Here is a 21,815-nt window from a genome sequence, read left to right on the forward strand (position 1 = left end):
TGGAAACGTCGTACGATGCAAACAGCGGCTTTACGACGAGTAGCCGCACCGTTCGACCGCCGGGCGCTGATGCGTTCACGAACGCACAACGAGGACGCGACTCATATGCACTGGTGGAAGTAACATGGTGTGTGCAGTTTGCAAGCATCTCTCTCTAATTCTTTGCCCTCTCGCTTGTTTTCTGACCGTTCAGACCCCAGGTGTACCAATCTTATTTAACTCCACAAAGTTGTTACAACTGAATGTAGTTGTCTTCGTTGCACGCACATCATGTTGTATTCTCTCGGTCTTTTTTTATCGCATACGTGAATATCGTACGAGAGCCTCGAACAGAAGGAAGAGTGTGATTTGCATGTAAGTAATATTTTTTAATATTTTACAATAATTGAAGAAGTTTGTTCATATATTAACATAAATTAAACTGGAAAGGCTTCAAATAAAATTACATAAAATGCAATAAAATGACTCTTTGAAGGTCTCTTTCAATATATAAAAAGAAAAAACAAATACAAAAATTTAATTTTAAAGAATTCTCAGTTAATTATCTCCCAAATTAGTTCGATCCGCCATAAGGCCGCGAACTGCACTATATATAGTGCTTTTTCTAGATCGCTCCGTTTGAAAAGTCGCATTTTTTTACTCAATCCGCATAAAATGCCGCGAGTAATGTATAAAATTCTTAAGATCGTTCCGCTTGAAAAGCCGCGATCGTTTTACTCGATCTGCACAAAATGCCGCGAGTAAATGTAAAATTGATATTTTACAAACTTTGATTAATTTTTGTGGAAGTTTGACTTGTATAGGTTGTTCATCTACCACGAAAGTCGATGCAGTCTTGTTGAGATAATAACACTCTAAAGGAAGCAGAATCAGTCTTTCTTTAAAAATTTTTGCAAATCGTTGACTAAGTCACCAAAAGTTGGTCTATGTTTATTTTTTGTTGCAAAAATTATGTTTTTGTTGCGGAAATAATTTTTTCATTTTTTTATTTTTTCTCCTTTCATCATTTTTTAAGTATTGCTTCTTATTTATTTTACAATGCACTGACGCACCATCTTCACTAAATTTCACATAAAATCTCTCGAATTACGTACGTCTTTCGAAATCACGCGTACTACAAACGGTACAAACTGCAATTCTTTCAGAGAAAAGGACACAACGAACATATAGCAGAGTGGGACAAAGATGCAATCATAACAGTTGTAGTAACCTGATATTATCAAACATTTAATTTTTCGAAGTTGGTACACCTGGGGTCTGAGCGGTATCCGAAGCGAAAAAGGGGCGTGGTTTGCGGATTTTGCACACACCATGTATCGACCGCCGGGCGCTGATGCGTTCACGAACGCACAACGAGGACGCGACTCAATGAACACGGGCTGCCTGTCAAATATACGAGTGTATTCACACGACGCTTATTTCGAATGCGCTCGGCGGCGTTTTGAGAGGATGGAGCGATGTCGCGCCGCACGGCGACCGCAATAACACGCGCGAACCACATCGAGGACTTCCACGAGGACTTCCGCCGAGTAGAACGTAAGTGGCGTGCCGCTTCGTTTGTAATGCGTATCCCGCACGAGCTTCTCTTTTCCATTTTTTTCGCGAATTTCTTTCGGGACGCGCGTGCAGAAAGAGTCTCGACGTACATCGGAGCACGACGCGTAATATCTGCTTCCACGCCGTTAAACGCAAACGTCGTCCTTCCGTTGATATCGCGATCGTCCCCCGGCCGCTCGATATCGCGTCCGCCTGACCGCGTAAGGAACTCCGATTAATCAGTCATGTTACAGATGAGATCTCGCGTTACTTTCTGCTTGTCAAATTTGCGTCATGCCACGGCGACGGAAGAGTTTCAACGTCTGTGCGAATTATTATGTATAAATAATTGGAATTGGATATAAAATTTGATGGTATATGTTGCAAAAAGTAATCTCGTGTGTGTGTCTGTTAAGTATATATGTTATATGTATATTCGCGTTGATAAAAGTTGAAAAAAAAATCGATTTTGCGTAACGCGATTAATATAAGTTATTGAATATCTGACACGTAGACAGATGCCAGCCGAAGTATGGAAAGAACATGCTTCGCACATGACGATTTTGTCAATTATAAATTCAAGTTGTGTATGTTATTTTCATTGTCTTTAGAGGTCACAAAGATTAATATCTAACATTTTTCATATATTTCTCTTATGTCGTTAAAAGCAAAAAGATAAAAAAAAATCCAATATATTTTTTGCAATTAATTTTATTAATTATTTATCAGTCTATTTTTTGTATTGCATGTGACAATTGCAAATTTAAGTTGTATTTGATATTTTCATTGTCTTTAAAAATCAGAGATTGATATCTAATATTTCTCATATATTTCTCTTGTGCCATTAAAAGCAAAAAAACTAATAAGAAAATCTAATATATTTTTTGCAATTAAGTTTATTAATTATTTATCAGTCTATTTTTTGTACTATATATAGAACAAGTAGATAAACTTACATATTTATATAATCATATATATATATATATATATAATATATACTCATATATTTATATAATTCATTAATATTATTTTTTTTATTAAAATACAAATAAGGAAGAACCTTATATTTTTTGCAGTTAATTTTATTAATTATTTATTAGTCTATTTTTTATGTATATGACAAGCAGATAAACATATAATTCTCATATAAACTAATATCTAATTTTCTTATACCGTTACATATAAAGAAATGAAGAAAAACTGTATTTATTATTTTTTCGGGTGACAATAACAAGAGGTAAATTGAAAACTGATAAAAATGTCAAACACAAAGATTTTTTTTATCAAACATTAGGTTTTTTCATCTATATTGGTTTGCAATGGATCCTAATAACAATTTTTACAGGTATAGGTTTTTTCATCTTTATGTTTGACATTTTCATTGGTCCTAATTTGACACTACATTGCCTGAAAAAAAAAAAACCCAAAAAATTTTTTAACATATATTGATTAGGTTATTGCGAAGAATATCATTACATATTAAAGTTAGTAAAAATCATGTGTTAAACAAATTTTAAACATATAATATGTTATATTGGTGTTTAAAAACATATTTAAACATATTTAAAATAGGATTTTTAAACATGTATTTGAAAAGTGGTTTTTACTAACCTTGCCACATGACTTGGCATTCAAATTAGTAGGACATCTACATAGAATGGAGGGAGACCCAGGTTGAGATATTATTTTTGCAATAAATTCTTTATAAATTTTTTCTAGAGAAGAGATATCTTATAAATCCTTTTTTCCAATGCAACATCAACACTATTAAATTATTTATCAGTTTAATTTATAATATTACATATTTCAGCTATATGCAATGATTATATTATTAAATAAATATACGGTGCGCAGTTTACATAGGCTAGAGATCGTAAAAATTATTATTATTAGGCACCAAGATCTGCTGTAGATTGCATATAGATTTTCTCATTTTTTTGTATATCACTTCTTGTTTAATTTTATTTATCGATCTTTTTTTTACATTATGTATGACGACCAGATGAACTTAGAATCTCAACGGCGGCGTTGTGTATTACTGCGATGAAAGATGCCAATTCTTAAGGAGCTCTGCTTCTGTTGAAGTGGTTCTGGTTCAAGAGGCCTGCTAAAGCACAATGAGAGCCATTGTATCAATCGCGCTGATCGCACTGCTGTGTGGCATAAGCTTAGCCCCCATCAATGCCATTAGGAAATGTGCCAGTAGAAAGAAAGATGTCGAAAATCTTTCTCCGAAGCAGAATTCAGCGGACGTACCTGAAAATTCATCCAGTGACCATAATGTAGGTTGTAATAATAAATTTATAATTTACGTTAAATAATTTATATTAAATAATAATTTACAATTTAAGTAATTTAATTTGTAATTTATAATAAGCTTGTATACTTTTTGGACAAAATCATACAATTATTCTAGAATTATTCAAAGCTTATTTAATGGATAAAACACCTATCATCTTTATTACATTATTTCCATAATTCTATGAAATATTTAAAATGAAATATATATGACTTTCAGATAAATGAAGATGTCAAATTTGAGATGTGTAATAATTTCTGTCATGCCTTATGGAAAGAAGATAAAACTGCAAATGGTACTGAAATCACTATTTTGTCTCAAGGTATATATATATATATAGAAATTTATCACGCTTAGACGTACATTTATAAATATCATTTATAAATATTAATATTATTGTTTTATGTGGACTAGGTTGTTGGAAACAGTCTGGTGAACAGAAATGTGAAAATACAGAATGTGTTGCGCTCCAGAGATCTACAAAGGCTTTGAACAATACGAAATTTTGTTGTTGTCACGGAGATTTCTGTAATCTCAATATTACAAGTTCTAATCTTACCGATTCAGATGATAAAATGTCTAACACTCTTTCCTCACGAAAAAATCGGCCAAGTAAGATAGCAGAAGCATTAATCATAGTATTAATCATAGTAGCTATTAATCATTGTATAGCAAAAAAATTATATTATGCTTGTTTTTAGCTTAATATTCCATAAAAATTATAAGCAAAATACTTTTTTTTATTCATTATTTTGTGATATTTTCCAGCTACAGAATATCTCGAGCAGTCAAATGCCGAACGATGGTTCCTTATTGTAGTAATTGTTGTAGCATGTACAATGCTACTATTATGTACTATAGTGATGAATGTATACAGAACGTATCATAACAATATTTTAATGAGATTAGGAAAACCGTTATCTTATAATGATCAATTCATGGATAGCACAGCATTAAGAACTGGTACTTACACAGTTGATCACTTGAAACTTGCAAATATTGTAGGTATGTTCTTATTTGTATGAGTATTTGATAAAATCAAAGATTCTCATCTATTTAATATTACAATTAATAATTACTCAATTTTATTTATTATAATCATATTATCACAGGTCAAGGAAGATATGGATCAGTTTGGCAAGGCAGTATGGGAGATCAAGATGTTGCAGTTAAAATATATCCATCACACTATCGCAATTATTTTCAGAATGAAAGAGATACTTACTGTCTACCTTTTATGGAGCATCCATCATTATTAAACTATTATGGTTGGTGTTTTTTATTTTGAAACAAATACTAAAAGCAAAGATAATATGAAAATATTTTACTTTTTTTATATTTAAACGTTTAATACCAGAATATAAAATTTAATTTATAATCTCGTTTCAGGTGTAGATGAAAGAATAAGCATGGAAGGTAGTATTGAATATCTTTTGGTACTCAGTTTTGCTCCCGGTGGTAGCTTAACGGAATTTTTACGAACACACACTATTGATTGGAATACATTCTGCAAAATGAGTCTTTCGGTAGTTAAAGGACTTGCTTATTTGCATACGGATATATGCAAAGGTGGTATGTATTGCATCAGAAATTGGCTAAAAAAAATATAGAAACATTTTTTATTCATAAGCATTTTCATTAATTATAATTAAACATTCTAATATTAATATTTATATAAATATTAATTTCCAGACAAGTTTAAGCCATGTATTGCACATAGAGACATAAATTCGAGGAACATATTAATTAAAGCTGATGGTACTTGCTGTATTTGTGATTTGGGATTGGCAGTTCAAATCTCTGGATCTAAGTATTACTCTAATGGAGAGGAGCAACATGCTGAACTAAAATCAATTAATGACGTGAGTATTTAAATAATATCTAAGGTTATATCTTCTACAATTTAATATCTAAAATTTTTTTACATTAGGTGGGTACATTGAGATACATGGCGCCAGAAGTGTTGGATGGTGCTGTTAATTTACGGGATTGCGAAAGTTCTTTAAAACAAATAGATGTTTATGCAATGGGTTTAGTTCTTTGGGAACTGGTTACAAGATGTTCTGACATTTATATTCCTGGTTCAGACGTACCGCAATATAAACAACCGTATGAAAATGAAATAGGTTTGTGAATCATATACTTTTTTTTTAATCATTGTACATTTATTAGCGCTGTTTTGATACTGTTATTAAATTTTAGATTTATAAAATATTTTTTATAATATTTTTATTTATTGTGTAGGTCTTCATCCAACGTTTGAACAGATGCAAGTCTTAGTGTCACGTAATAAAGCCAGACCACTTTTAGAAGGTAACTTAGTAGATAGACCAGGAGTGCGTTTGATTAAGGAAACTATAGAAGATTGTTGGGATGCCGATGCTGAAGCTCGTTTAACTGCTTTGTGTATAGAAGAACGGCTTTCAGAACTGCAGTCCCATCGTGGTAATACATTTACCAATATTTAGCAAATTATATGATTTTTACATTTTCTAAAAGAGAAAAACAAATTGTAGTAACAATGCACTTTACTGATGGAAGTCCAATGGTGAATTCTCATTGCACCTTAGTGCCTTCAACAACAAACAGTCTTTATAGTGAGTCCTCGCATCATGACAATGTACATGTTGTTCAACTTGCGTTGAATATGGTGCAAGATAGTAATACTAACGATAGTGCAATAGCTGAAAACTTGGTTACATTATCACCATCCGACAGCGTTGTTCATGAACACGGTTGTAAGTAATTGATATTTATATAAAGTCAATGATATGCAACCTGCAGCTCCCGAATCGCATGCAAACGGGTTGCAGATTGCAGATTATATAAATCAGATGACAAAATGCTCGTGTACAGATAAAGCGGATTTAACTGAGTCGAAAAGTTCTGTTTTACAATTTTTACAATATAGTTAACAAGATATTAATTTTATTAAAGATCGCCGAATTCTTCCAGCCAAATGTAAGCCTGTGGTGACTTACGATCGTCCAGCGTTGTTGATAAACGCGCGAAAAAATATTTGAAGGTGTGCTGTATGCACCATTCCTGCTTAGCCAATGTCACTTATAAATAACTTCTTGCGTACTTAGCATCGCTGGGCGGTTGTATCGCCGCGCGCTTGCATTTGGCGATAGATCAGACTAACTCGATGGTTTTTAATAATTAATTGTTAAACTCGTTAATTATTGCTAAATGGTAAAAAATTTTACGGTTTAGTCTGCTCTATCTGCACATGAGCGTTATTATTTGATTTACACTGTATACATACGTGCTACCGAAATGGACATTATGCTGGGGTGCACCCAGGTATCATTTTCTCCTTGTTTAATGTTCGATAAACAAGAAAGATAAAATGATAGCTGTGTACACCCGGACGTTCATTTTGAACGCAGCCCAGTTCGCAAAATTTTGTCTTTTTCTGAAAAGAACCCTTAGTTTAAAAAAGGTTGCGCATCATTGAACTGTAAGCAATTAGTATCCACGTAGTTATTTTATATTTCTATAATCTCATTTTTCAACCATTTTTGACAATCTGCTTATGTTTCAGTCAAAAATTCGAACGAAGTAGCAACATATAATCACACTCAAACGCTTCAACCGTATCAAGGTAGAAATCCGTGTATGGAAAGAAATTTAATGTTACAATCGGATTCGTTGGAAGACTTAGGCTGTAATGGTAACGTTCTCGTCGATAAATCACTGAAGCATGCGTGTAACGATCAATACAAAACTGGTACAGAGGCACAAGGATTAGTTTCGCACGATTACTTAAGTCAGCATACTACTCAGTTAACGCAACTTAGACCGGCGACACCTATACCGTACGTTCAAAATGTCATTTCCGATGAAGGATCATCTTCATACGGTAAGAGAAAGCAGACGAATATACAGGATACATCTCTTCAAGAAAGCCCGCGAAAAAAATTATTTGCCTGGCCCAATTTGAAAAAATTACTCGTCAACAAAAAAATGTATCCATACAGCAGATACCAAATAGATAGAGAAGATTCTAAGTCAAATTTATTATCGAAGCAAAATGTCCAGATTAAAACCGTAGAGACGAACGTAACAATCTCGTCTGGAGGAAAGTATGTAAATGGTATCATTGGTAAGACTTCTACTTCGGCGATGCCGGTAGAAAAAAATGACAAGAATACTATGCAAACGGGGAAGCAAAAACAGTATGAAAGTGATAACACGACATCCAATGCGCGTCCTTCCACTTTACCGCTCGTAAATTTAAGAAATAAAAAGAGAGAAAATAATTTAAGCAGACAAGAGAGCATAGATAAATTTAACGAAGTCTTCAATGTGGGTTCGAACGTGAACAACGCGTTGAAGGACCCGCATATGAGAATAAAAACACCCGGTGATTTGCCACCATCTGTCAGGAAAATTCGCGGTCGTGCGCAATCAACGGCGCGATTTTCGCTTTACGATGATCGCATGATGTGCAATATCCTGAACGAGGAGGACGATCAAAGTGACAAGGCCATTTGGAATTCTGTGCCATTTGGTATGGATCTCGGTGATAGTGATGGAAAACAGTCACCAACGAAACTTGGTACCAAAAATGTTACGTGCTTTTAATCAGATATTAATGTATTTGTAAAATCTTTATGTCTATAATATAGTCAGAAAAAAGAGAGAAATATACTGTAAGGTACCCTTAAGCTTCAATTTGTGTACAGAATTTGTGTATAAGAATAATTAAGATTTTATACTCGATGCGAAATATATTATTACAATATAGACACTAAACAGTAAAATTAACAAAAATTAGGAATATATTCGAAAACTCATACTACTCAATTGATTTGTCATGTTATAGCATACCTTGTGCATAATGAATGCTTTTGATGAAGTAGATGATTGGGTATGACAAGTGCACATAACAATTATAGATAGAAAATAGAAAATCAAATTGACATAACCTATATACGCTGAATTATAAGAAATGAGTTTATCATTTATCAAACTCGTTTCACATGTACGGTATTTGTGAATTATTTTCTTTACATATGTTCTTTTTGATTTTTAATAGAACTAATAAATTCAGTGATTACAATTATGATAAACATGGACAATCAATATTAACATTTGCATCACATTATAAGATATTGTTAATATCTCGATATATATAATTGTCTTTTACTTTTTTTACAGCATTTAAAAGACATAATCTCTGTGTAATGTAAAACAATCTCTTAGTGTCGATACTTATAGAATATTCTCCATCTGATATTATTAGCTCAAAGACTTATATAAAATTATGGACGAAAGTACGTAAAGTTAATTCTTTTATTATCTCGATTTTGTATGCTCTTTCTTCACGAGAAGAGACTGTATTTACTTCTATATATACATAAAGTATAAAGTACATTTAAGTTTTAAACACATCGTGCAACAAGTTTGTTCATTAATATGCAACGATATATTTATCAAATATATGGATCTACAATTAATGCAAAGCCATGAATATTAATATAGGTGATTGTAATTATAAAGTAGAAATAGTAAACAGATATATTTGAGCACACAAAGTATAATTGTACCCGGTTATATAAAAATTATTTTTTCTGACCCTGTGAATTCATTGTAAATATCTGTACGATAAAGAAAAGATTATTCGACTGCGTTAAACATACTTGTGTTATGTTATGTTATGTTATGTTAAAGCTATCGTAAATTCTTATGTTATACATTTTATGATACTTTATTATGCAACATGTTATTATTGACAAAATTAAGATGAATATGATTACGCAATTCATAATAAATGTCTTCTGTCAACAATTTTTGTTCTTTTATTTAAAGCTATGTGAATATTTATATGTATTAATAATATGAGATAAAAAATCTTAGAACAATTTTTCTAAGATTTTTTACTTTTTGATGAAATAAAAAAAAATCCTTTTCATACTTGTAAAATTATCCTACATTTTCCTACATTTTTATATTCTCATATAAACATCATAAAAGATTAACTTATTAGTTCCCGACTTTTTTCTTTAAATTTTTGTTAAAGATCTTAAAAAAATATTTTCAAAAAATTACACTTTGATTTAAAAAGTAGAAAGATGCTGTTCTATAAATGAGAAGGATTATATTAATAATTGTTTTATTCAATAAATGTAATTTTTTATTGCACTCATTAATTCTTACTTCTTCTCTATTCTTAATTTCTTTTTCATTAAAAATCAAATATATTTTTTAACATTTAGAAAGTAACTTATAAAATTATAAATAATTATAATTTAATGTATAATTTATATCAGTAATATAACATTTTACTTAATTAAATCGATTGTGTATCAAATTATGCGTTATTTATATATACAAGTAATTTTTTGTTTAATCAAATACCATAAAGAATATAGATCATATATGTTTTTACTCTCTCAAATGCACGTTACGTCAGTGGAAACTTTAGATCTGCTCCTTTTAGCCAAATTGGCTGCACTAATTCAGAGTTTATCTTTCTTTTTCTAATATTAAGAGAAAAAGATGAACTGTGAATTAGTGCAGCTAGTTCAGCTAAAAAGAACACTTTCGACGACGGGACGGATGCCGTAGTATTCCATGGCTGCTTCACGTGGAGTCGTAGAAAATTAAATAACTTACAAAAAAGATTACATCTATAGAAAACGTTTGATAATCATGACTATCATAACATTTTTAAGCCGCAAGATCAATTTGAATCGACTGTCAAAGCTGCATCTATGTACTTACGGAGTAAGATTCTTAACCTCTGCCAAATTCTTAGGTTATAAGTTTTAATCGCTTTTGCACAACGTATTTGTCAGTGGCACAAAAATTTCAGTATATTTTATTGTATCGCGTAATTTCTCTAGCAAACTGTGCGATTTTTGGCGTCGCACGCCAAATTCGCCGAGCACAAACCGTTGGAAAAGATCAGGAATATCGGTATATCAGCTCACATCGATTCCGGAAAAACCACTTTGACCGAACGTATCTTGTATTACACCGGCAGAATATCTGAGATGCACGAGGTAAATCTAACTTTCACGTGTCTTTCTGTAGATAAACTATAAAGGGTAAAATTCTCTAAAGTTTCTATAAAATGGATAAGATATATTTAATGACTTTTTCATGGTTCTAGGTAAAGGGAAAGGATAACGTGGGAGCAACTATGGATAGCATGGAATTGGAAAGGCAAAGAGGCATCACTATTCAGTCCGCTGCCACGTACACGTTATGGAAAGATCATAATATTAACATCATTGATACACCAGGACATGTGGATTTCACAGTGGAAGTTGAAAGAGCTCTGCGGGTTTTGGATGGTGCTATTCTTGTCCTCTGCGCAGTGGGTGGCGTCCAGTCACAGACTTTGACTGTAAATCGACAGATGAAGAGATATAATGTTCCCTGTCTAGCATTCATTAATAAGCTTGACAGAATGGGTGCAAATCCAAAGAGAGTTCTGCAACAAATGAGGAGCAAGCTGCATCATAATGCAGCATTCATACAATTACCAATTGGTCTTGAGAATAATACAAAAGGCATAGTAGATTTAATTGCCCAAAAAGCAATTTATTTTGAAGGAAATTTCGGGGAAAATGTTAGAGAGGATGAAATCCCAAAGGATATGAATACAGGTATTTGTATAAAATAATCAATTTTTACACATAATACACACACACACACACACAATATTTGCATTTTTAAGTTTTCAATTTGTGAATTTACTAAATTTGTATTATATCGATTAGAGGTAAATGAAAGAAGACAAGAATTAATCGAACACTTAAGCAATGCAGACGATACATTTGGTGATTTATATTTAAATGATACAAAAATAACTGAGAAAGATATTATGGACGCCATACGTAGAAGTTGCTTGAATAGAAAGTTTACACCTGTGCTACTTGGCACTGCATTGAAAAATAAGGGAGTTCAGCCACTACTAGATGCGGTAATAAACTACTTACCAAATCCAGGAGAGGTGGAAAATTATGCTCTAGAAGAAAAAGCTGAGTAAGCTTTTTATATTGATATATAATAAGTTGTTTAATGTATATATGTATCTGAGTACAAATTTTATTTCACTTTTAGGGGTGAATATAATAAAGTTTTATTGAATTCTAATCGCAATGATGATGAACCTTTCGTTGGATTAGCATTCAAATTGGAGGCTGGCAGATTTGGCCAATTAACATATTTTCGTTGTTACCAAGGAATGTTAAGAAAAGCGGAAAATTTATATAACACAAGAACACGAAAAAAGGTAATTATTCATATTGATGTACATACAGTATTTTCTTTATATAATTTATCAGTAAAAAATATATTTAAAAAATATTTAAAAAAAATGCTATAATTGTACTTTAGGTACGGGTACAAAAATTAGTTCGACTTCATGCAAATCAAATGGAAGACGTTACGGAAGTTTATGCGGGAGATATTTTTGCTTTGTTTGGTATAGACTGTGCATCTGGTGACACTTTTGTTAGAGATTCCAAATTAAATTTGTCGATGGAATCAATTTACGTTCCCGATGCTGTGGTATCTATGTCTGTGCAAATGAAACAGTCGAAAGATCGAGATAATTTTGCTAAAGGTATTGGCCGATTTACGAAGGAAGATCCAACCTTGCGTTTCCACTATGATGTGGATAACAAGGTAATATTATCATTTTTAAAATATTTTTGTGAGATTTATATTTTTTGTATTAACTTGTATCTTTTTTCAGGAAAGTATAATTTCTGGTATGGGCGAATTGCATTTGGAAATTTATGCACAAAGATTGGAACGTGAATATAATTGCCCAATCATTCTGGGGAAACCAAAGGTTTCTTTCCGCGAGACTTTATGTGGGCCTTGTGAATTTGACTATCTTCATAAAAAACAGTCTGGCGGTGCTGGCCAATACGCTCGCGTGATTGGAATTATGGAGGTATTGATAGATTTATTACTTTTACTAGATTTTTGTCATTATTTGACATTACATATCGCGTTCTGATATTCTTTATTTTTTTCCATATTCACTAAGAAAAATTTATATTTTAGCCTTTGCCACCTGAAAAAAATACAACCATTGAATTTTCGGATGAAACTGTAGGGACCAATGTTCCGAAACAATTCATTCCGGGCGTAGAGAGAGGCTTCAGGTCAATGTGTGATAAAGGTTTATTCAGTGGTCACAAAATCGCTGGTGTTAAATTTAGAATACTCGATGGTATGCATCATTGTGTTGATTCCTCGGAATTTGCCTTCTTCCAAGCCGCACAAGGTGCTGTTAGGGATGTTTTTGAATATGGTAACTGGCGACTTTTGGAGCCGATTATGTTAGTTGAAGTAGTGGGCCCGCAGGAATTTCAGGTGCAATAACATTGCTTATGCAATTTATTTCATAATTTAGATATAATTTAACACTTTACTATCATCATTATTTTTATATAATTTATCAATTTTAAACGGTTCTTCACGCATTTGTTTATAGGGTCTAGTATTAGGGCAAATTACCAAAAGAAAAGGACTTGTAAACTTCACAGAAGTTATAGATGAATGGTTCACGATCGTTGCAGAAGTACCGCTTAACGAAATGTTCGGTTATGCCGGTGAACTAAGATCGAGCACGCAAGGTAAAGGAGAGTTCACGATGGAGTATGCAAGGTACAGTCCTTGCTTACCGGAAGTGCAAGACCAACTTGTTAGACAATATCAAGAATCACAGGGAATAGTGATCTCGGAAAAATCTCAGAAATCGAAAAATTAACTAGAATAAATAATTTGTTTTTTTTAGTGAAAAATTGAGTAATATTATGAATGCTGTAATTGCATTATGATAATATATGCATTGTTTATATATTTAATATACTCGACGTAAACTGATAAATAATTGCTAGTAAAAATAATGATTAATAGACAAAAATACAAAATTTGTATACTTAACAAATGTGTATAAATGTATAAAATAAGTTGTAAATATTAGTTCACGTTTAAAAAATGTGTGATAAAAAGTATAAAATATAGAAGGTAATTTTTATTTACAAACAGGTGCGTCGAAAAATAATTGTGAATTTAATTAATATCTATCTTCAGATAATACTTTAAGTAATTACAATACACATCAATCACTTTTCATATTCTTAAGACTAAAACTATTAAAACAATTAAAAAAAAATTAGTATTTTAAAAAATACTCAAACTTATAATGATTCATTTTCCATGCTTTTTATTTCAATATATAAATGTGATTAAATTATCTTATTTTCTCTCTTTATTCCTTTTTGTTAGAGATATGCTAAAATAGGGAAATTAATCGTTAATAATTTCAATACCAGCAAAGAGATTGAAATGGATAGAAATAAATTCATTTCGACATTTTTGAATATGCGCTTCAGATTTTTCGAATCCATTTGGATCCAAAAAATAATATAATATGAATATGAAATAAATACATTCGAATTGCACATGATGAATCATATTTCAATTCATTTGAATCCAAAAGTATTTCGGAACTCTAAAACGCGAACTCGGATAAATAAAAATGAATTGCAATTTTCAATTCATTTGAATTTATTTTTATTTGCTGGACAATTATGTGTATAGTTATAAATTAGTTTATTTTTTCAATTACATTCCGCGTGTTTTTAATTATTATGTTTCTTCCCAACAATGCTTGATTGTTTTGGAAATTTGACAAGTTCAAAATTGCTTTTATTAAAAATTACGAATTGAGAATTAGATGTTAGAGATTAGAATTCGGCTAATCGGGACAACAGAGCCGACATCGACGTTATTTAGGTTATGTTTCAAAATTCAGCGCCAGCGCTAAATATGTATAGTTTACGTTACATGCACTACAGATTTTCAGCACTGAAATTGAATTTTGGAACATAGCTTCAGATGGTCGAAATCTAATCCACCTGATTCGTGTCATTCGTGATTCTCGAATCCCCCTCGGTTGTCATGGTAACGAGCGCCTCGCCTGTCCAGTGTCCAGGTGGCGCGGCGATCGCGCGCGGAACGCGACGCCTTCTGCCGAATCGGTGCCGCGATCGGCGCGATCAGTAGCGGCACTGACATTAAACGGGGGAGTGGTCGACGCGCGTCGTACCCGTGGTATCCCTCTGTCCGTTCCCGTAGCACGAGCGGATCGGAGCGCGCATCAACGCGCGGGTGCTACGCCGCAAGGAGGCCGCCGTCGTCGCCGTTGCTGTCGTCGTCGTCGTCGTCGTCGTCACTGCCTCTTCGGCTGCGGCCGCCGCGCATCGCCGGGGTCGCGTCGTCGCGTGCGGACCGCGCCGCGTGTGCCCGTGTCCGAAAAATGTAATATGGCGATGGTTGCGTCGAACATGAGCGGCCACATACAGAAGCAGCTCACCAGGAGCCTCGAGCGGATCCTGGAGGAGGCGCACCTGAGCGGCGAGCTCAAGCTGAGCGGCCGTAAGCTCAAAGACTTCCCGAAGGTCGGGAAAGCTGGCACGGCCAAGTACAATCTCCAGGATACCGTGATCGCCGGTGAGTTAGCCGTTCTCTTCCCGGGATTTTCCGCAGTCGTCTCTTTTGTTTTTTTTTTTTTCCTTCCCCTTTTCGCTTTCTTTCGCCAAGAGCGGCCGCTCGAGAGGCAAGAATCAGGGAACGATTATCGAGCTCCGTTTGTTACATTTCGCAAAATTTCGCATTCGTCGCAAGCGACGTCGGCGCGCGTCTCGTGTTTGACACCGCGAGCACGCGTGTGTCAAAGCGCGCGATTGACGCGCGTCGTGTTGATACACGCGCATCGTTGCTCCGATATTCTCGAGACGAGCGCGTGAACGTTCCGTGAATGGCACGTTATGCACGAAAGCAGAGAGAGAGATATGGTTCAGGTTCCGTAATCATTTGAGTTATTTTTAAAAGTATCTCTCTAAATATAATCCGTCTATTTCCAGAAAAAAAAAAAGAAAAAAATACGAGTTAGAAAAAGACCGACGCGTTTATAAAAGTCTGTGATAACGCTTTGCGTAATAAAAATATCCACCTAAATATAATCTATCTATTGTCGGTAAATATATGAATAATTCAGTAGATGTATTCTCGAAAACGTACGTGCTTTAGAAAAAGCACCGCGACGCTTTTGTTATTTCTGATCATGCCTTACTGCGCGCCCTTCGAATAAGGGCTGCCCGTTAACTCGGTGCATTTGGAACAAAACGTCATTTGACAAACGTCAAATGGGAATCGGAGTTACGACGGGTCTCTCTTCGGCTTTTATTTTTTACGATTTGCAAATTGTTGTTACTATTCATGATGCGTTGAAACGTATGTTTCTAATATCTCTACGATATGATTCATATATGATTAATGCATGTTGGATTAGTTGCCAATCACCATCCACCTTATCACATATACTACGTTTACACGGTCCGATTTACGCCGAAGTTATAACATCAGTATTATGCTACTGGCCAATTATAAGTATTCCTCTGGGGAATGGAAAGATTGTGATCGGCCAGTTCCATAATATCGATGTTATAACTTAAGCGTAAATCAAATCGTGTAAACGTAGACATAGGCGCATGAAGTTTGATCAAGAACCAAACTGTACATTGAACAAAAATTATTCTGATTCTCAGCAAAATCTTTTTAAGATTTTGGAATAATTTTAAAAGGAACTTTTTTTTCTTTAAGTTTCAATTAATTTGCAATTAAAAAATTTATAGATATGTAATATTTATTTAACGTTAATATCTCTATTAGTATCTTAATAAAAAATATTCTTCAAACTTATTGATATTTATTATAAAAAATTGGTTTTCAGAGCATCGTCTTTGACATAGATTAACAATTCCATTGACAGATTTCTTCTTTGAATCTCGACATGAATTCGCAATTAAAAAATTTGTATGTAATATCTGCTTAATATTTCTATTAGCGTTAAATGAATATTATATTAAAATTTTGAACCAATATTTCTATTAGTATCTTAATTAAAAATATTTTTTAAATTTATTGGTATTTTTCGAGGGGAAATTCACAGCCGGCATTGGTGTACAAAATTTCGGCAGTGGACTGCCGAAAAAAGTAAGCAGTGACCTATAATATTGACGGCATTGTCGTCAGTGGTTGGGGAGTGGTGAGCTCACTTCAGAGTCGGTTTTTCGATCATGGGGTTGAGCACAAAAATTTTTGAATACTTCGGGAAAGCTTTAGAATTCTTGTGCAGGCATTGGCGTATGATAATGGGCACGCGGTAGTGTTCATAATTGCATGGCATTGCCTTAATTTTAATATAGGATTGACAGCATTGTAGGCATTGACTAACAATAAGCATTGTCGGCAGTGTACAAAAATGTCGGCAGTGTTTTACAGCAATGCCAAAAATCGGCATTGGTGTACAAAATTTTGGGTTGTGAATTCCCCCTCGGTATTTTTATTGTAAGAAAAAAATTATAAGTTTTCAGCTTTTATCCTTTATCATTGTTTAAAAAAAATTTTTTTTTATTTGTTTCTTAAGTTTTGACATTAATTCGCAATTAAAGAATTTGTATGTAATATTCACTTAACGTTAATATTTTTATTGGTATCTTAATTAAAAATACCTTTTAAACTTATTGATATTTATTAATAAAATATATTTAAAAAAAATTAATTTGTTATAAAAATTTTCAGCATTGTGTCTTTGACATTGCTTAAAAATTTTATTAACAGATTTCTTCTTTAAGTCCCGACATAAATTTGCAATTTAAAAAATTGTATACAATATCCACGTAATGCTAATATTTCTATTAGTATCTCATTACAAATATTGTCCAAACTTATTAGTATTTATTATATAAAATTGGTTCTGAACATCGTTTTGGCATAGTTTAAAAATTCCTTTGTAAGTTTGTTCCATAAGTCTTCATATTAATTCACAATTTAAAAATTTGTATTAATAGCCACTTAATGACAATACTTCTATTAGTATCTTAATTAGAAATATTCTTCAAATTTATTGGTATTTGTTTAAAAAATGATATACATAAGGAAGAATTATTTCTTGATGAATACACCTCGCATCAGAACGTTGTTAATTCCCTTGGATCATTCAAAGAGCGAATACATAGTACCGTTTGTGCCAAGTGCAATGACCAAAGAAACCTTTAAGCATTACCTAACGTACGTGCACCTGCCAACTTCGACATCTGGCGTGCATTACTCACCAGTAATTGCAATCGATTGCAGGACTTTGTAGCAATCATAAGATTAGCAGATTTATTAAATATCCTACTAAGCATATGAAATGATTTGAAAGCATTTTAATGAATTACATTCTTATTCTCATCGCATTGCATTGGTGGTGCCTGATATCGATTCTTTGAATTTCATTTGGTTTTTTAACTCGATCTGAAATATGCATGTTCGTTATATTTTAATTGTTTTGTCTTGTAAATAGTTAGGTCTGAGTTAATAATAAGTTAATAGAAAATTTTTACTAAAAATAAAATAGCCCATATGTACAAGCGTTACAATTTATGTTAACAGATTGCGAAGACTCTATTTTTTACGTCAGTTCTATTTTTTCATCCTTGTAAATAACAAAATTAACCCAGATACATTATGAAAATATTAAAAAAATAAGAAGTTAAAATAAATTTCTCATGATATTATTTACATACAAAACATAATAACTGCAACGTTTCCATAAATTAAATTTAATAGTTTTATTTTTGAAATTAAATATGTTAAGAGAAACAAATCTCATGGCTTAGTTTATCTCACTCGGAATATAATCTCGCTGCGGACATTAAAATTCTTTTTTTAACTGCGCTATTTACTCTTGCACGTAGTCCCTTTGGCTTATAAAAATACTCATAAAATCCGAGCCTCAACGCCGAAGGGAGTAAAACACGCATATATCTCTGTAGTTATAATTAATTCTTTATATACCGCGATTAGCGATAGGATATTAATTCTTTATATACCCTGATTAGTAATAACTGGAAATTATGAAGCTTAACCAAAATTTGCAGTAAGAGAATACAGAATCTACTAGACCCTGACGTATCATTATCACACATAAAGAAAGATGTCTATCTCTCTTTTTGTACAGGATGAACACAAACATATCAAATGAGCGTGATACAACAGAACAATGTTAATTCGTGGGGTCTCCATAGCAAAGTTTCAGTAAATAATACACTAATACACATAAATATCATACGATATATATTTATACACTAAGAAAAGATTTTTTCAAATCAAATTATTTCCTTTGATTTAAATAAAAATTATAAATAAATATTAAATTAAAAAATAATTTATCTTTAAACTAAAATATTTTTTTAATAAGAGAAGTGATGTTAAAAAAATGTTTATTTGAAAATAAATTATTTTCAATGTACATATATGCTATTTATTATAATATACATATATATCGATGTACTATATATATACACACACACATATATATGTATATATTCTTTTTTTAATTGCCAAATAAAACGATATCTCCAACGGAGTCGGTCCTATTTAAAATAACATCATTTAAAATAGGTATATGTATAAAATAAAATAAAATTTAGTATTTTTTTATTTTAAATAACTTCTTATGATCTATTTCTTGTTTTATATTTCAAATAAGTTTCTGAAATCTGTTTTATATTTTGTATTTTAAATAAGTCGTATCAGTTATTTTACTGACCCCTGTTCTCCAATATCTTCATATTCTATACGTCCCGTGTTAACAAGATATAATTGCTACTTTCATACGAATAACACGAAATCTATTTGATTTTTAAATTATTGTTATTTAATGACGTAATACTATACAATTAATGATAATGAACACTAATAACATATTAAAAAAACGTAACACACGGTTTCCGTTTTAAAGTTTAAATATTAAAGGAGCAATATTTCGTTAAGATATTTTATTTTTGTACTTATGTATCATTAATTTACTAAACTATTTTAATAAAAAAATGTAATGATTGATACACAAACGAAAATCATGAAAAGTTTGATTGAATACCTACAAACGGTTTTAGTGTTCCTTCCTTTCGTAACATTTCTTTTCAAACTCGTTCCACTTTCTGTAATCGTAAAAACACGTTTACGTGATGCGGAGTTCTCGAGACGAGTGGAACGATGAGAAATGAGGAAAAAGAAAAATCATGCACCAAAGTTATGCATCCGTGGGGGCTTATTTCTGTCGCGTCGCATGAACGCCGTGCGCGACCATGCAATCGTCGTCCGTAACTCTTTCGCGTCGCGTACAAAGGACTTTCCGCGTTATAATTTTCGCGCCCGATAGATCGACGTCCTGCTTCTCCTTTTATCACCGTGCTTCGGCCTGAATGTAAAACGCGGCGTGCCGGAGCGGAGAGATCAGCCGCAGGACTACGTTATCGCGGCACGCCCAGTACTTCCTGTTGTCGTAATAAAATACACGTCTGACAGCCGATAATTCCAAGAGTAACGAGAATTACGCGCGTGAGCATTGAAGTCCGCATGTCAAATTTCGATATTATTGTCGTTATCGCTTTGGTAGTAACTTCGAAACTTGCAAAGTACGACGACGGACACTTGCTGCATCTTATTGCCGTTCGATTACTCCATCAAGATGATATATTAATATTTGCAATATTGTTCTAGAAGTAACTGCTGCGTTTGTACCTTCTACATCTGAAAAAATTATTTTTTTAATTGCTATCAAAATGATTGATGATTATACAAAATATTTTACTTGCGCCAAATTCACGAATTCGTTTAAATCACCGCAGTCAAATTATTTGCTTATATTTCTCATTAACATCAGTTTAAAATTATTAATAAAACAATTTGTATTATTTTTTTATTTTTTTATTTTCAATTAATCTTTTATTTTTCTGAATCCTTTATTTAGTACTGCCGAAAATTATAATTTGAAGTAAGTTATGGCCAAATTTGTGGTAATAATTACCAAATCCTTTTTTCAGTATATTAAAATATTATTGTCACAAATATATTTTTCTTTAAAGCAAGAAACATATTTTTGTAGCAACTAAATAGAAGGAACCAAATTTTTTGGTTAGGTTTATCAAATTTTGATTACAATAAAATTATTTTTTCAGTGTAGAAGAATGAAATATGCTAGACTGTTGTTCCACAATGGAAAAAAAGAGTTTGGTAATAGCCAATTAAATGTCAAGTGAATTAAATATTTGCTTAATGTAACCAAAAATAATTTTACTTTTCTGAATATTTAGCAAGTATTAAATTTAGTAGTATTTATTATCAAATTATTTAGCAAGTAAGTCGAATTTAATAATATTTCTAAAATATTCAGATAAGTAAAATTATTGGTTATATTAACCAAATATTTAATTAGCATTATTTCATTTAACATTTCGTAGCTGTTACCAAGCTACGAAAGCTTTTTTCGCAGTATTTCGCAATCAAGTTGTATTTTTTAATCAGTGATCTAATCATAGTCCCAAGAATTTCATCGAGATAGTGAAACTTAATCGACGCATTTGTATATAATGTTTGTACACAATCCAAACGTGTTGAACGCGCGTACATAGAATTCTTCAAAAATAACGTATGTATCGGACACGGTGATATGAATCAACACGCTGCTGCAACATTGAGGCCGGTAAATTATTCTCCAGCGCCGGGAAAGAATCCAGCCGATTCTAATTCGCGGCCAGTAATTCCACGCGTGGAATTCGCTATTATACGTCTGTTAGATTTTACACCGCTGATTCATAATTCTTAGGCGGAACGCAGGATATTCGCGGTCTGGTTTTCGCCGCCGATGCGGTGCCGGCCTTACGCGCACTCACTCGCTTTTTTTTTTTTTTTCTTACACGCGTATGTACTTACACGGTACTCGCTCCAGCGTATAACGCCTAACTAACGTGTCGAGAATGCGAGATAATGTTGCTCGTGGGATTTTTTTCAATCGCTATTCGCGAGTCTTAATTATGGCAGCATACAGTGAGCTTGTACGGCACGGCAATAATAATTTTACTTTCGTGTTCGAGCCTCGAGAGTTTTCCCG

At 32.6% G+C, this 21,815-nt stretch overlaps 3 protein-coding genes across 8 annotated transcripts in view; all 3 read left to right on the plus strand.

The window, feature by feature from the left end:
- The first annotated feature begins 1,331 nt into the window (after positions 1-1,331).
- LOC105205018 (bone morphogenetic protein receptor type-2) lies at positions 1,332-9,631 on the plus strand. Of its 2 annotated transcripts, none has more exons than XM_011174309.3 (12): positions 1,332-1,536; positions 3,539-3,818; positions 4,055-4,157; positions 4,250-4,447; positions 4,604-4,840; positions 4,948-5,103; positions 5,225-5,407; positions 5,528-5,697; positions 5,766-5,961; positions 6,080-6,280; positions 6,352-6,573; positions 7,383-9,631. In XM_011174309.3, the coding sequence occupies exons 2-12, from the start codon at positions 3,654-3,656 to the stop codon at positions 8,423-8,425; spliced, it is 2,874 nt and encodes a 957-aa protein (XP_011172611.1). In that variant the 5' UTR covers positions 1,332-1,536; positions 3,539-3,653; the 3' UTR covers positions 8,426-9,631. The 2 variants fall into 2 exon arrangements, with proteins under 2 accessions (XP_011172611.1, XP_025994767.1); XM_026138982.2 differs by having other exon boundaries at positions 3,622-3,818; positions 7,383-8,425.
- Positions 9,632-10,371: 740 nt separating this feature from the next.
- On the plus strand, positions 10,372-14,003 carry LOC105205015 (elongation factor G, mitochondrial). The gene is made up of 9 exons (XM_011174308.3): positions 10,372-10,570; positions 10,690-10,848; positions 10,959-11,457; positions 11,572-11,836; positions 11,915-12,086; positions 12,191-12,481; positions 12,552-12,755; positions 12,869-13,180; positions 13,302-14,003. Exons 1-9 carry the CDS (start codon positions 10,496-10,498, stop codon positions 13,575-13,577), a joined length of 2,253 nt encoding a protein of 750 aa, XP_011172610.1. The 5' UTR covers positions 10,372-10,495; the 3' UTR covers positions 13,578-14,003.
- Positions 14,004-14,862: 859 nt separating this feature from the next.
- Positions 14,863-21,815, plus strand: part of LOC105205014 (leucine-rich repeat and calponin homology domain-containing protein) — a 48,837-nt gene continuing 41,884 nt past the window's right edge. For 2 of the 5 annotated variants that reach the window (XM_039452013.1, XM_039452015.1), the window contains exon 1: positions 15,139-15,325. In XM_039452013.1, the coding sequence (XP_039307947.1) occupies positions 15,139-15,325 (187 nt within the window). Of the gene's footprint in view, positions 15,326-21,815 lie in introns of all 5 variants that reach the window. The other 3 variants (XM_039452016.1, XM_039452012.1, XM_026138983.2) reach the window with 3 other exon arrangements.

The sequence above is a fragment of the Solenopsis invicta genome, chromosome 7 (genome assembly GCF_016802725.1).
Source record: "Solenopsis invicta isolate M01_SB chromosome 7, UNIL_Sinv_3.0, whole genome shotgun sequence".
NCBI lineage: Eukaryota > Metazoa > Arthropoda > Insecta > Hymenoptera > Formicidae > Solenopsis > Solenopsis invicta.